The 16,497-nt window shown below is 37.3% G+C and overlaps 1 protein-coding gene across 4 annotated transcripts in view; it reads right to left on the bottom strand.

Moving 5' to 3' along the window:
* The window catches only part of LOC143893049 (clustered mitochondria protein-like), a 61,516-nt gene that overhangs the window by 42,534 nt on the left and 2,485 nt on the right, over positions 1-16,497 (bottom strand). For all 4 annotated transcript variants that reach the window (XR_013255692.1, XR_013255693.1, XM_077397998.1 and 1 more), the window contains exons 3-11: positions 15,127-15,188; positions 9,296-9,485; positions 9,089-9,220; positions 8,342-8,495; positions 7,498-7,691; positions 7,272-7,373; positions 4,995-5,130; positions 4,346-4,474; positions 442-862 (exon numbers count right to left, since the gene is read on the bottom strand). Coding sequence is in view for 2 of the 4 variants with exons in the window: in XM_077397998.1 (XP_077254113.1) it covers positions 442-862; positions 4,346-4,474; positions 4,995-5,130; positions 7,272-7,373; positions 7,498-7,691; positions 8,342-8,495; positions 9,089-9,220; positions 9,296-9,485; positions 15,127-15,188 (1,520 nt within the window). In the remaining 2 variants the exon portion in view is untranslated. The remainder of the gene's footprint in view (positions 1-441; positions 863-4,345; positions 4,475-4,994; positions 5,131-7,271; positions 7,374-7,497; positions 7,692-8,341; positions 8,496-9,088; positions 9,221-9,295; positions 9,486-15,126; positions 15,189-16,497) is intronic.

Below are 16,497 nucleotides of genomic sequence, written 5' to 3'. Positions count from 1 at the left end.
CACTTAACAAACTAATAAATCTTAATAAAACGTAAGAGTTTGTTTAGGGTAGCAGGTTTAGGGAAGGGGATATAATAACAAATATTAGTTAAAGAAGAGCTAAAAGAAGAGTTTATAATAAAAGATGAGTTAATAACAGAATTAAATACACTATTTAATAATAAAACATAATATCATACTTGACATGCTACAAAAACGTGTCAACACATCCACATTAAGTCTGACACTTCTAGCCGTAAATTTAAAAGTGTCGAAAAGTGTGTCAACACATATCGACACGCGTGTCGGGCACATCACAGATGTCTCATCAATAAATTCGAAGTGACGCCTAAATTATAGCAATTAACAGCCAGAGATATGAAAAGTAAGCAAGGAGAGTAAACCAGCGTGATGCTATCCTGAGAAGAGAAAAAAATACGGGGTGACAGCTTCGAAATACACCTGTGCTACTACTCTATGACCCCTGTAATCAACAATTGCCATAGCAAGATTATAGATGCCAGGAACATCAGCCTCTTGGTAAGCTTTGGTGCCTTTCAAGTCATTGTTAGCAGATGCATATGTGGCCTGCTCACTATCAACCATCTGTGCCTCAGCAGATATGTCGGAGCCCACATCTCCAACACTGTGAAGCTCATCAGGATTTGATCCATCAGATTTGTCATTCGACCCACCACCAGTTCCAGGGTACAAGTTCGTGGGAGTTTTTTCCGATGATTCGGGAATTCTCGCAATGTGTGCATTTTCGTAATGTTCAGAACCCTGTTGAAATTTGGATTCAACACTCGATGAATCATGTTTGGACATCTGCCCAATGTCAGCATCCACGGCAAAACTGAAAAATATATTGTTGTGTACATACCTGAAACAGAAAACAAAATAAGATTTTACCTTTTAGAAATACATTAAAACAAGAAAGTTTTATCCAACGCCAGTGTTTACCCATTTGGAAGTGTGCAATACATTTTTGCACAAACAGTAACAGTGTTTATAATCCTGACCAGGAAATACAATGCAAGGAACTCTCAATAACATAACATGGAGATAGGATGGATTAATAGACAATCAAGAAAGAAGACTGTACAGAACAGAAACAATTCACCAGTTTACAGATGTATAAATAAAGATCAATGGAAGCAAGCATGCTCAACACTTGTGCACCACTAAGAGGCCACGTACATAAAAGCCACACTAGGGATAAATATTTTGGCATCATCGTAGAAACCAAAGGACACCCAACACTCCCAAAACGTAGGAGGCTTTCCATATGATAACGGCCATGTCGTCCAAAAAATCGAACAGATTGGCCCCACAGCTAAATGGTTAGATTCAAATTTCCAATATGTGATACTAGTAGTTCCTGCTGGGTTGGCGTGCACATGTAGAGCATTCGTCACAAGTATCTTATAACTAGCATTCTTGGTTCATGCTATGCATAGGTGTATAATAATGGGCCCAACCCCAAGCCCATCAAAACATGAGGTGTAAAACGGTGGGCCCCACCCTATGCATGTGCTTGGGTGGAGATCATGGGACCCACCCCATCAAAACATGAGCTAAAATGGTGGCCCCCACCCAATGCACGAATTTGAGTGGATGGGACCCACCCTGTCAAAACATGGTGTAAATGGTGGGGCCCACCCTTTGAAAGGATTTTGGTGGAGATGGTGGGCCCCACCATATATGCTTGGGTTTGGGTAGAGATGGAGGGCCCTACCATATCAAAACATAAGCTGTAAAATGATGATGTGTTGAAAATAACGGCCCCATCCCATGCTATGCATGAGACATTGAGATGTGAAAAAAAAATCCATCATCGAAAATATTCGAGTAAAAATTTCCATGGAAAAAGTTTTCCAATAAGAATTTTCCATGGAAAGAAAACGAATGACAAAGGAAAGAAACATGTTTAGTATATATTATAGATGCACTACAATAATACAGACAGTATAGTAAAGGAAACATAACTACTCATGCTAAAAGATGTAGACAGTATATTAAATAAGTTAATACGATCGTTTAGACTTTAGACAATGACCTGGAAAAGGCGGGAGGCACGGTAGTGACCCTAAAAGTCATTGGTTCTATAATAGATGCAAAGTTTACTTAATCATGCTGCCTTAGGCAACAATTTTACATCAAAAAATTGTCAAGCAAAATTGTCATCGTGAGTTATGTAAAGCATATAATATAAGGGGCAAATCGAACTCATCGCCAAACTGAAATCAACGCAATGGTTCAAGACCTCAAAAGCATATGAGAAATAAATAGCACCTCTGGACCGTTACGGAGGAAGCCTAGCTAGGAAAGCATCCCATTCAATGGGAAGTTCAGTAGTTTCTTGAAATAAAAAAAGAAGAAAAACGGAAAATAAAATTGAACCTACAAGAGTAGCAGTGGTCAAGCTTATCTACACATTATTTTAGAACAATCTAACCATCAAGTTCCACCCCAAATTTTCCAAAGACGATTGCACATAGATGAATCGATCAGTATTTGCAGCTGTTTCAGGATATTGAGAAGATAAAATCACTAAATCAGCTCTCCTGGTGGCAACTGCAACCAATGAGACCAAAACAACATTATTAGCTACCATTTTGGAGATAAGTCACCACAACTTTGTTGTCCATTTAAACACTAATGGTGGTTCCTCCCTCTCTGCAACTTCCATAACAAAGTCAAAGAGTTCTTGAACAGATTGAAGCCACTGCATGTGTCAACCAAAAGTTTAATGAACCACGGGATTGAGCCTCTAGCTCAGTTGGTAAAGAGTAAAGACTACGTTCTTTCACCCTGATGTCAGGGTTTCAATCCCAGCTTACCTATCAAAAAAAAAATTATGTAACGCCCTTCAAAACGCTAATCCGATGATATTCATGCTAGCCAAAGAACTCCGAGTCTAGAAAAGCATAGAAATATCTAGTGGCCAAATGTTCTTTCAGCAGCCCCTTTTGGTTGTCTAGGACTCACACAAGTGATTGGTCAAACTGGTGACGCGTTAAAAAAATTATGCACTAACGATCAGGAGTCAGGACATCATGGTCTCATTATCACCTCCCACTACTCATAAACACTGCATCATTGATATGCCCCAGCTTTAAATTTTCTGCTAATGAACATTTTGATGCACTCCAACCAAGGGGGGAAATTAGGACCATTCAACTTAATTGCACGAATTTTCACGCCCAAGTTCTGTCTCTGATTAATAGCCTGAAGTATCCCTCCAATTTTATTTTATTTTTTTGAAAGATGAAGCATCCCTCCAATTAGTAACAAAGACTCCAAATGATGAATCTTCTTATGTACTAATACAAGGTAATCAGATCAAACCTTCAACCATCAAAAAGAGCCAATACGAATTTCATCTAGTCAATCAAGTTTTTAAAGAAAAACCAAGTAAACAAGAAAAGAGGCAATAACTGTACCTTATGGTTCTCGAGTCTCGAACACAAACCATTCAAATCTTAACAAAACTTCAAGATTCCACATACATTTTATTCCAAAAGCACTTCTCCACTCCATTTCAAAAAAAAAGCACTTCTCCACTTTTCGGTCACAAACTAATACCAACAACTAATGGCATATCTACACGTCATTGAAAAAATTGCAAATAAATAATATTTTTTTATTTTCTTTGGAAAGTAAAAAACGCAGATTAGGTGTTCTCAGAAAATCGTGGAAAATCACAAGAAAAGATAAAAGAAATCAAGACATTTCAGATGATGTCAACCAACCCAAATCAGAAGATGACAGCTGTGGTGTCAGCAATACAGCTAATGACACAACCATTACAGATTCTCACATTAGCATATTGGAGTCATATTAGCTTCTTTGCAAGAAAGGTATGATTAAAAAAAAAAAAACAAACGAGAAGTGAACAATATGGGATAATTCAAGATCTTCACAAAAAATACAACTGGCATTAAAAGCACATCTCATGGGCTTCCAATGGATAATAAAAAGCCCAATTATTCAAAAAAAAAAAAAAATCTTTAAGATTAAAAAGAAACAAGGTCACTTCAAAATCAAAAGTATATTTTTCTCAAAAGTCGGATATATTGTGAAATATCATTAGAACACTCTGTCCAAACACAAACAACTCGTACCCAATTAAATAGCTTGCACCGGTGTTCTTACAAACGGATTGACTTTTTGCTAATCCATTGTGCAAGCAAAATTAATTGGCAAAATTCAAGATAAAAATGCAAGGAGAAGACGCCAGCTAACATATAAGTCAACAGATTGAGGTCGAAGAGAAACTTTACATAATTATTTTCCAATCAATATAAATATTCAACTATTTACAGGAAAGAACATGTAAGCACTTCTATTTGTTTCTACTCACATGTGAAAACACTCCGGGTCAGTTGGATTAATAGGGGGTACGCATCTGCTGATGACTCCAACAGCACCACTAATTGCTGCATCAACGAAGTCACAAGTTACTTTATAGAGAGCCCTGTCACGCAAGATCCTGCAACAACAAGCTCATCGTAAGCGATAAAGAAGACTTTCGTGATTCACTTCTATGCCACTAGATGATGGGAACTTTCTTAAGTACAGATTATAAATATGGGAAATGATATTCTCGGTCCTCACTCTCCCTCAGTCCTCACTCACCCCTTCTTTTGAAATAGCAATTTCAAACAATCTCAAATAGAATATAAAAAAAAATCCAGAACGAGGTGATCAGGCCTATAATAAGGAAAAAAGATAAAGCACTCTTTGCTGTAAAAATTGCACTCCTATCTATATTTTACTATTTTTAAATTGGCTTGATAGCTTTTTGGGTGTTGTAACACACTAACAGCCTTAAGAGCTTATTAAAGAAGCACTAAAAAGAGAAAGTCCATTATCAAAACTTGGGAATATGAATATCAAACCAATAATGATAGGATAAGTGCATGTTGTCAGAAAAAAATAATTGCAAGAGAACGAAAAAGAACTCAATAAAATGGATTTGTATAACTAAAAATAGGTATGACTAAATACACCTTTCCTGAAGAGTCTTATGAGGAAACTCCCTGCACGACTGTAATTCCTCATTCCAGTCTCTCTGCATGCCAATTAGCTCACTGCCATATGAAAGGGACAGTGAATCCTCGGCTCTAGCAGCATCCCTTTTATGATCTAAGGACAGCAGAATCCATAGAAATCTATTTGAGCATATGAAGACATAAAAGTGGACAACATGTAATCTCAGCATTTTTTAAAAGGTATCAGGGTATCATATAATACTATTTATTATTTATTGTAGCAATAGAAGAGAAGCAACAAATAGATAACCATGATTCATTATTGAAATAAATTTATATTTAAAACATAGAAGCTAAGGGCATGATGGGATGTACAATAAATATTTTTTTATGGGAAACCAAAAACCCTTGTAATATTAGCAAAGTGTACCAAAGTAGGGAGTTGTTTTTCATTATATATATATATATATATATATATATATATATATATAAAAGAATTGTTGGAAAGGCATGTTAGGCCCTCGTAATATTAGCAAGTGTACCAAAGTAGGGAGTTGTTTGTCATTGTATAAAAATAAAAAAAATTGTTGGAAAGACACGTTAGATACATGAGTTAATGTAACTTTTTATTTCCTGGTATTATTATAATATACATATACAGTTTCGTTTTGTTCCTAACAATCTGGAATTCTGGATATATTTTTCTATATTTTATACCTATAAGTTGAAGAGAAGAATTAGAGGAAAAGGAAGAAGAGAAGATGAAAGACGGAGAGGAGAGTACGAAGAAAGGAAGTTGTGGACTTTCTTGAATAAAGACCACGACTTCTCGTCACTTGTACTTATATTAGTGAGAGAAATACACATTACAATAACGTCCTTTCGTAGGATGGGGCCCATCATAAAAACCAAATAGGCACATCAACACTGCCCCTCAAGCTTGGCATAGATGTTGATCATGCCAAGCTCTCCAAGTACATAATTAAGTTTGGATAGAAACTTCATCAAATGGATGTAATGAATCCCTTTGACTTGAGAGGTGATCGTCATTATGGATTGTTCTATTGAAACCATAATGTCAAGGAAATAAAAAGTGGATGGTTATTCAGATGTTGATTCTATGGGCGGTCCTCATACTAGAAGGTTTATGGGTGGTTTTTAAATTGCGGTAATAACAGCATGGTGCCTAGAGGCAGCAACTGACTCTGGAGCTATGGCTTCTACCACCGCTGGACTTACTTGGTCTCGGGAACTTCATTAGGATCTTCACACTCATGTTCTCAATTGTGACAATCAGAGGGCCATCAAGCTTTCATGAGATCCGATATTTCATGTCAAAAAAAACACACAGATAGACTATCATTTTGTGAGGGAAGGTAACTTTCCTTTTCTTGTTTCAAATAGCAATCAAGTAGCTGATATATTCACAAAATGTTTTACAGAAGATCATCATAATCATTTGATGAACAAGGTATGTTCCAAGGAACAAATCTGCTTGAAGGGGGGTAATAGAAATAGTCATACATTTAGTGATACCTTTCATTAAGGGTAATACTGTCTTTTGTTCTAAGTTGTATACAAGATAAGTCATTACTCATTTTATTACAATCTATGAATTTGAATTCTCTCCCTACTCACCAAACAAAATTCATAATCTCTATCTCTTTAACTTCTCTACATATTCTGGGACTAAAGATCGTTCACAGGAAATACAAATGTATCAGGCATTTTAGTGAATTATTCAAGTTGTTATTGTTCTCATATCTAAGTAGAGGTTTATGTGAAGCGTGCCTTCATGTATAGGAAAAATGTTTCATTATAACATTTTGCAATTTAGAATGGTGTTCTTAAATTGTTTAGCTAGGAAATTACATGCATGACTCAAAGGCTTAAGGACCTAAAAGAAGCATTGTAAGCTCTGGAAATTAGAAGTCTGCCCTTACAGAGGACATACCAAAAAAAAAAAACAGAGGACTATAAGCAAGCATTCCAAAAAAATAAAGCCAAACCATGTCTACAAAATGAACTAAAGTTTTGATAAAACTATAAAAGTCGGATAAGGAAATTTCATAACAGTCAAAGGTCAAATTATATCAGGCTTCAGGAAGGTATCCTTCTCAAATGGCAATAACAAGATAAGGCAAAATGACCATTCATAGCCAAGACATATCCTATAGAAGACATTCCATTGTCAATAGAAGGAAAAGACAATGCATCTTTTAACAATAGAAGTCAAAAAAGTTGTTTAAAACAAGATTTTGACACACTAAATATAACTCGAATAAATAATTTTACCAGGAATGGGATATAATCCTAGCCATGAATTTGCTGGCAGCAGTGATTGGACATTCTCAAAAGGGTGTGCAGAGGCCTTGCAGTCCAAAATTTCACGAAAACCTTCACAAGAAGTTAAGATGTATGTTAATGATTTCAGATGGATGTTGAATGATTTCAACAACTGGATAGGTAAGGTATCCTTCCTACCCGCAAAACAATTGATGTTTCCGCAAGTATCCACTACCTTTTTTGAACTTGGAGCTAATCTTTTGCAGAAGACCAATAAGTGTAATTGCCTCACAAGCAGACTTAGCTGGCCTTGGGTCTAGTATATTTCCCGCGCTTGAATTCACATAGAACATCTTTGTGGTTCCCGTAATGCAAAACTTATGTCCCTCTAAAGTTACCACATCCAAATAAATCAGATCTCCAACAAGCCTGAAAATGATAGAAACAGAATATGGTAAAATACTTATTGTTTTCCCACAACTAGACTGCAAAAAGTGTCTCATTCTGCATAATATACAGGATTGCAAGTAGAAGACAGACAGGGAAGGAGGTCCAATGCCTCAAAATGGTACTAAAATGACAAAGAAAGCTGACAGGAGTTTGAATGCATATAGACTCAGCTCAGCTATACTAGCAGTAAAAAAGTGACTAACTTTAACTTCGAAAAGGATGAACGGTTATTTTCATAGTTACGTGGAAGACTGAACAAGTGAAAAGGGGCAAAAACCACAAAGTGAGGCCTACGGCACATCTAATTAATAAATTTAAATAAGGAATCCACGTTCAGCAAAATATATTCTAATGGAAATAATAAAAATTTATCTAGGCGGTAAATCTTTTTTTTTTTTTTTAATAGCATCTAGGTGGCAAATCTTATAGAAAGTCCATCACGGACATAGAAGATAGGATTGATGTAGGATGATCCAGGAGATACGAAAACAACCAAAAGTGATAAGCTGTTAAAGTCTAACCCAAAGGCAGATGGTCAAAATATAATTTAAACGGACAACAACAAGGTCAAACAAAGACGAGCCATGAAAAGAATTTATGAATTTGAAAAGGTCTACAAAGAGATTCACCTCCTATAACTTGGAGGAGGATTGAATGAAGAAAACACAATGCTCTCCACACATTTGATCTCTTTAGAAGAAGATGAGACCAAATTACAAAGAGAACCAGTAATATCCTCCATGAAACCCAATCCAAGCTCTGGTACTTCAACTTTCCCTGCATCTAATTACAAAAGAAAACTAACAACCATAAAAAAATAACAGAAAACTATTTACCCCGTCTGGATGAAAATAATAAACTTGCAAGCAGCAACCACAAAAAACGCAGATTGAAAATGACACTAAGGGCACGTTTGGCTGCCATGAATTTTTTCCATGATAAACTGGCGCCTCCAAGAGGTGAGAGAGGGGTTGGGCGGGTGAGATGGCTAAAAATCAGAAAACAAAATACAGGAAACTAACGTCTCCCTCCAAGTGGTGACAAGGGGCTAAAAATCAGGAAACAAAAAACTCTACTCAAAATCTGATTGACTGTTTCCTGATTTTTGCCACTTCTCGTCACCGGATACACTAGTTTCCTGTTTTTAGTTTCCTGATTTTTAGCCACTTCACCCTCATCTCCACTTGGAGACCCCCGATTTATCATGAAAAAAAATCCTGGCAGCCTAACGTGCCGTAAGTAAAGAAAGAATCTCACGATGTGCTTGAAGCCTTGAATGCACGAAGTGTGTATAAAGGAATGAAGAAAGAATGGAAGAAAATTGACACAATAAATGAATAACAGAAAACTCAGGAATGGAGCCAAGCATATCAAACCTGCAGTTGTTTGTTGTGTTTTCTCATGCTGCAATGCAAGTGATGTTGACAGAGAGGCATGAAGAGTGGGGAGAGAAAGCAATTCTCTCGAACGGCGGACATGAGCTCTTATAGATCTGTCGTCATACAAGGCTGCAAAGATGCATCCCTTTTAGGGCCGACAAATACCTCAAGAACAAAAGTACTGATCAGACGGGCTTAAAATACCTGCCACCATTTCCACGAAGCAACCACCAGTAGTAATATCTGCGACTTCAGAAATTTCATTATAGTCCTCTAGATGATGAACTGAACCACCCTCTGTATGGAGTATCAAATCATAGCACGTAAAGAAACAAGTCTCTGGAGCATCAAGAAGGAACTGTCTCAGATCCATAACAGAATCTCCTGGGCTTAACTGCGTACCAAAAGCCAATATCAATAAGTCTCAGTAACAGTACTAAGCATTTTTAGAAAGATACTGCAAGAGAGAACACTTCTAAATACAGTTGGGACTCTAATAATTAATGCTCCATAAATTTATAATCTCTTGCATCTTATTGCTCTAACCAGGAACTAGCATTGTTCCTATGCTGGCAAAATTTTTTTTTTTTTTTGAATGACAGAGAATTTCATTGAAAGAAAATCAAAGAACTCAAGAGAATTGGGCTGGACCCCTGTCTAGCGAGCCTATCCGCCTCCGAATTAGCCGACCTTTGAACATGAGAAAAAGAAATTGAGGACCCTTCTACTCAATCCTTGATTTCATCAAACCACGGAACAAATCACCATGGAGGAGAGAGAATCCCCTTCAGCCACCTTATAACTTTTAAGGAGTCCCCTTCAACTATCACACTATTCACAATGTGCAACTCTAAAAACCTGATCCCTTGAAGGACTGCTCTAACTTCAGCCTCATTAGAGTGAAATGCCGATGGGACCCGAAAATGACCAGAGGGTCACACCCCACTCATCTCGAAGCAGATCTACTATCCCAGCAGGACCCGGATTTCCCATACCGGATCCATCAAAGCTCAACTTCAGCTGCTCAGGAGGATCCCACCTAGAAGATATGGTCTGTCTCTGCTCATCACTTAAGCATACCTCACACCATCCTCGCCATATATCATATGCTAACACAAATCTGAACTCAGGGAGAATCCTCGCCCAAGAGATAGACAGAGCTATTACCTTCATGGCAATGAAATGAGGACTTTTTACTTCACCTCTGAAAACCCAAGCATTTCTCTCCTTCCATAGAACACATAAGATGGCAAGCAATGACAAATTCCGCAGAATTATTCCTTTCTTTCTCCATGGGGCCATAGACCAAGCTTCCAATAGGTCAAGCAATGAAGCAGGGAACACCCATGAGATCCCAAACCTGGAATGATCCGGCACAAAACATACCTAGCCAATTTGCAGTGAACAACTAGGTGGGAGACAGTCTCACCCGCGTCCACGGATAAGGCACAATGATCCACAATCATCATATGTCGACTTCGTAAGTGATCCACTGTGAGAATTTTATCGAGCAGGGCCGACCACCCAAAGGCGCACACCCTTGGGGGAGCAAGAATACTCCATACTCTGGCAAGTTGGGAGGGAACTGAGTTCGATACAATCTTGAGATAGAATGATTTGACAAATCCTATGGCGGTAATTTATGCTCTTATTTCTAGTACTTTAAAAAAAAACATTGAAATAAGATACAGGGGAGTATTTTCTTATGAAACGTTGTTCCGAGTAAATATAAATGGACAATAATGTTATTCTCGAAGTGCATATCGTATGTAAGCATATATTATATCTAGATACATAGAAAACATTCTTTAGTCTCTTCACCGGAATTCATTGTGGTGGTCGTAACAGCCATTGACTCAGTGGAACCGACACCAACGGCAGATGCAGGCAAGGCAACAGAACTAGACTCCTGCTTGTCAGTGGCAATAGGAGGTCATCGAGTTTTTTTACTGCCAGATAGATAAGTATAAAACCTTGTGCACCACAGACATGGGCAAGGGAAGAACAAAGAGTTGGACGGAGGAAGTGTCACACAGCTAGTAGAGGGCTGGACAACACCTATCTCGTAATTAATACTATGTAATACCTTATATAAAATGCGGTCTCTCACAATATTAATTACTAGAGCCCCAACTGTATAAAGTACTGAACAGAAATGAGACGAATTCTGTGTCAAAGTTGGAACTGCTATTACTGAACAGGCAGCAACTGTAACATAAAAAGTAAGCACTCATGCAGAAAATTCAGTGCAAAAAGAAAAGTAAAAGCATGAAAAATTTTCATTCTAACTCAGAACAAAAAAGGAAACAAGTAAAATCTAAGTTGGAATTGAATATCAAGCATGACATTGGTATGACACCATGACAAGATTCACACATATGTGAGAAAAATAATAGCTCACATAAAAATAACAATGAAGTTTACAATGCCAAGATGAACAAGCAGTGGGAAATGAGAAATTGAGAACGCACAATAGCAGAAGAGAGGTGAAATATTGCCAACAGATGGGTACCTTGAGGTTCCCTTCAAAGTATTTTTCCAAATCTATGTGGTAACATCATGGAAACTAGGAGATCCACCCCTGGATTTTCCAGATAATCTTCCCTTTCACTGTTTGCAGTATTAAAGAAAATATAGGTTGAAAACTTGCAACCAGTTAAATCCAAAACATTTTTACATACTACCCCCCAAAGTTATATGACAGCTCAGGACCGTAAAATGAGGAACAACCCATGCATAGCATTAGATTTTTATAACATGAAAATATTTATTTTTGTTCCATACATACTAAAATATGCTGCTGAACCTTTGGAGAAGGACACAATTAACAAGGTAGAAGGACACACATGCTAATGATCGGTTAAATAATGTGGTGATTGAGGGAGATTCCCTCAAGTGTTATTCGTTGGCTCAACGGATTGGCTTCTCACCCTTGGTGATTTGACCATCTATTCGACGAAATGCTTGATTGGATGGGATCCTCATCATTTCTGTTTAGGCATATTTGTAGGTCTGCTAATTCGATGGAAGATGCCCTGCGGCAAGAGATGGTGTTACCTTGGAGGATTTGGCTCTTTACGATTCTCTACCTCCTTGATGCCTTGTTGCTAGCTGTCTCTTTTGTTTTTCATTGTTTCTTGGCCTCCCATTGTTTCTTTTTTCTGTAATTTGACCATCTCGGTCTTTCTTTTAATGAAATTGGCTACCATTCCAAAAAACAAAAGGAAGGATGCACATGCTGAGCACTATTGCACTAACCCAATTGAAAGGTCACCTAAACTCCTTAGATCCACAACCTTTATAACCTTTGACTCAAGCAATAAACAGGGGCATTAATTAAAAGGGCCATGTCACTGTAACAGGCCCCCCAAGTCCCGTTCCCAAGCCTTGGAATAGGATCAAAGAGAATAGAGTGAGTGGAATATGTAGGCATAGGCAGCGGTAAACTCCTCTTTCGGGTAGTAGAAGGGAAGCTCGTTAGGTTAGCTCGTCCGATAAGAAAAAGTGCAAATGACTTCTAGGATTTCTAGTTCCGTGCTCTAGGGCTTTGACTTCTAATAATCTTTTCTAGTCTCCTCTTCTGAGCATATGACTTTTTTTGAAAGGTGACAAGAAATATATTGATAGATCATACGAGAATTACATGAGAAAGGGACCAGGAGTCCCCCATGAAACTACATCGTATGAGGGCCTAGAAGATAACTCCAGGAGCCTAAAAGAAAAATCCAAAACTTTTCCCCCTTTACATTCACCATGCAAAACAAAAATACTAAAGTTTCAAATTCTGCGATCTTCCTAGAAAATCATCTTAAAAGAACCCCTATTAAAACTACCAAAACCTTTGCGATCTTCAACGAAGATCTTGAAAGTCCTTCCTTATGATAAAACTTCCTCTTGTGCGATCTCCCTCGAAGATCTTGAAAAGCCTGCAGGATTGAAGCAAAAACCCTCAAAACATTGCATCCACAACACCCATTTAAGCTCCCCTTCATCAAAAACGTTTCTTCTCCTTAATTTTTCAAAACACCCAAGCTTCAAAATGAACATAAATCCCCAAAAAACCTAACTATATCTACACTGACTCAAACAGCACTCCCTTTTCTATAAACACTTTCTAAGTTCCCTCAAAAGAAAGTCCACCTCGATTTCCAATCCTTCTCCTTGGAGAAGAAAACAATGGCAAACTCAGGGACAGGAACTTCCTCCATCGGGTCCGATTTGACAGCAATAAGTTCTTCTAACTTTCCGATACACAAAAGACGATTCGCCTCCCAACTGAGTCAACGCCCCCTTTTCTCATCCTCCAATCGGGCCTTAAAGAAGGGAAGTTTGTAAACCGGCAAATAAATTTCCTTAACGTTGCAAGTGCCTGTCAATGGAAAGAGCTCCTCAACATTTTGCAAATAGTCTTCCTTGACTTGTCCCATTGTCTTTTGATGGAGCATTTGACAATCTCTCTAGGAGAGGGTGATTCAATGGAGGCTTTGGTTTCATCATACCTCCAGCCTTTAATTTCTCTCAGATTCTCAATCCACGTCGAGCAATCTATAGTATCCGTCCTTCTTCGTTTGAAGGTAAGAACTTCCAGGGGGGTGGATAAGCTTGAATCCATTTTTCAACCTTTGCAGGTGTGATTTCCTTTCCTCTTCCTGTGAAACCCAAAAGACTACTTTGTATAAGGAACCACCCATAACTGCCAATAAATGGGCCCCACGATTTATGCATGATGTGTGAAACAAGTGATACTACCCTAGATTTCTTTCTAACAGAGATAAACAAGAAGGTCTCATTATCGAGGAGACTGCCGCCTTCCATTTAATGTTGGCGGTGACAAATGCCAGTTGTCTTCTGGGCATATGACTTATACTATTATATCTCTTCCTGGGCCTCCAGAAAAAGCAAAATAAGGTAAAATATTTTTTTCCAAAAAGGGTAAAATATCCACCTAGTACTGGACCTTTGACTTTAGTTATGAACATGCTCCATTGTATTTCATGTGAAAGTGGGTACAACATGGGCTACGAACTAATTTTGAAACAACGGAAATGCGTAAGACACCAATCTTGAAGTGCTTGGGCAGTCTAATCCACAAATTTCTATTTATTTATTTTTTCACATTTGTCAATGAAGTGCTTGGGCAGTTTAATCCACAGATTTTTATTCAACCCTCCACATTTGTCAATTACCACATGTAAGTTGCACGAACGTATTGGTACACATGTGAGTATCTGTAATAAAATACTGAATTTTAAACCGAGCATGGGAAATGTAAATTCACTAGCAGTGAAAGATCAGGTTAGGGTCCATCCAATTAAAAGGAGAAACATGATAGCACTCTATGCTGCATGGATTTTTTGCCCCCTATGCCGAATCCGTGTCGACACGTCTCCACATGCGAATCGGACATGGATTCAAGCCGGATTCTTGTCGTAGCCGTGTCCCGCACGAATTTTTTTTCTTTTTTCGGGCGAATCGAATTCATCATTGCTCTTTTCTGCGTGAATCCTGTTTGTTCAGGCGAATCCGATTCATTGTTGTCTCTTTTAAAATGTGAATCCTGTATATTTTCCCTTTAAATGTGTTTTCTTAACTTTTTTTATATAAAAGCACAACCCGTACTCTTTTAATAAAAACCCTAGTGCCTCGACCCTCGAATATCGACCCCCTTCCTCCTTCAACTCTCTTAGTACAAAACTCGCAACAACCCTCTACCCTCAAAATTTTCATAAATATATACATATGCAAATACATACATATATATATAAACATATTTAAATTTTTTATTTTGAAAATTTTATTTTATTTAAAAATTACCGAATCCGAATCCTACTTTTGTGGGCTTGCCGAATCCAAAACTTCAAATCCGTGTCAGATCCTGACACGCGAATCCAAATCCATGCAACATAGATAGCACTAGAAATGAGTCTCAATATAAAGCAACTAAATTTAGATTTTGCTACCAGTAATTCTCTTCCAAGGATAAAATACACAATGTCGTATTAATATCATCGGTAGCACTGATCAAATTAACTGACCTGCAACTCTAGCTTTTCACCTGATTGTGCTTTGACAGAAACAGGATAAAGATGAGAATCACCTGTTCCCCAAGAATTCACAAAAAAACTGTCAAAATTACTTATTACAAGAATATTCCAACTCATAAGTTACATAAATCTAGAAGAAAATGTAACAGTAAAGCATTCTCATTAATTGTAAAAAGTGACCTCAAAAAAAAACTGTCAAAATTACATATTACAAGAATATTCCAACTTATGAGTAACATAAATCTACAAGAAAATGTAACAGCAGAGCATTCTCATTAATTGTAAAAAGTGACCTCAAAAGATACTTGAATTTCTTCCAAGTACCAAAAAAGAAAAGCGTCGTAAGATGTGGAGGTGGCATGTCAAAACAGGGTTAACGGGAGAATAAGAAATCAAATAATCCAGTAACTAGAGAGCAATATTATCAATGCCACTAGGACCCCTAAAGCGAAACAAGAAGCTTGGAACTACATCTATGAAACAAAGTTGCTAGGAAAATCTGAAATACGTGTAGCATTTTTACATTCTCAATAGCATTCACATATCATAATCAAAGACAATTCATTCGAGAAAACATGTGATGACACACTGAGACCAACTAGGAAGCTAATGTCTAAATCATCTTGATACAATGTAGATTACCTAGCAAAAACAAAATTCACTTGTGTGCAAAATTTGGCATACTGCTAAGTTTGGCACTGAAATACAAATAAATGTATTTCTTAGAGAGACCAACAAAAGGGGGTGGGGTGGAATAGATGAAGAATGCAGATTTACTTTTTTGCGTAAAATTTGGCCCAATTTAGAAATTAAAAATTAAAAAATGGAGTTGTGGCATAGCATCGCATAGCCAAAAATGATTCATGTTGCATCAATTCTCAATATGTTACATTTGATATTTTGATGTGATTTTTTTGAAACCATTTGAGTTTTTTATTTCCTAATACCAAATAAATGTGTTGTTCAAACTATAGTCTCCAGAGTCGGAAGGGAGTGCGAGAAGCTTAAGCAGGAAGAGGACTAAAAAAGATAAAATGCAGAAAGAAAAAACTCCAAAGAGTAAACATCAGGGAAGATGAAGCGGGCATCGGATGTCAACATGAAGTATGTAATAAGCCTCATTGGAAGTAGCCAAGAAGCATATATAAAAAGATCAGATTATAGTAGATAAGGAATGAAGGATAGGTTAGAGATGCAAAAAAAAGGTAGGTTAGGGATAAAAGTAGTAAAGAAGATTTTACAGCTTATTAGAACTATAAGGTTCAAGGATGTACTGTTTTCCAAGTTTTATTCATATAGATATAATTTTAAGTTTTTAGGGGGAAAATCGTACAAGTTTTATTTGAAACTTGAGCTTTTAAA

Source organism: Tasmannia lanceolata, unplaced genomic scaffold (assembly GCF_043159265.1).
Source record: "Tasmannia lanceolata isolate RefF3 unplaced genomic scaffold, GAP_Taslan_0.1 ptg000015l, whole genome shotgun sequence".
NCBI classification, from domain to species: Eukaryota; Viridiplantae; Streptophyta; class Magnoliopsida; order Canellales; family Winteraceae; genus Tasmannia; species Tasmannia lanceolata.
This window is presented reverse-complemented; position numbering and strand designations above follow the sequence as displayed.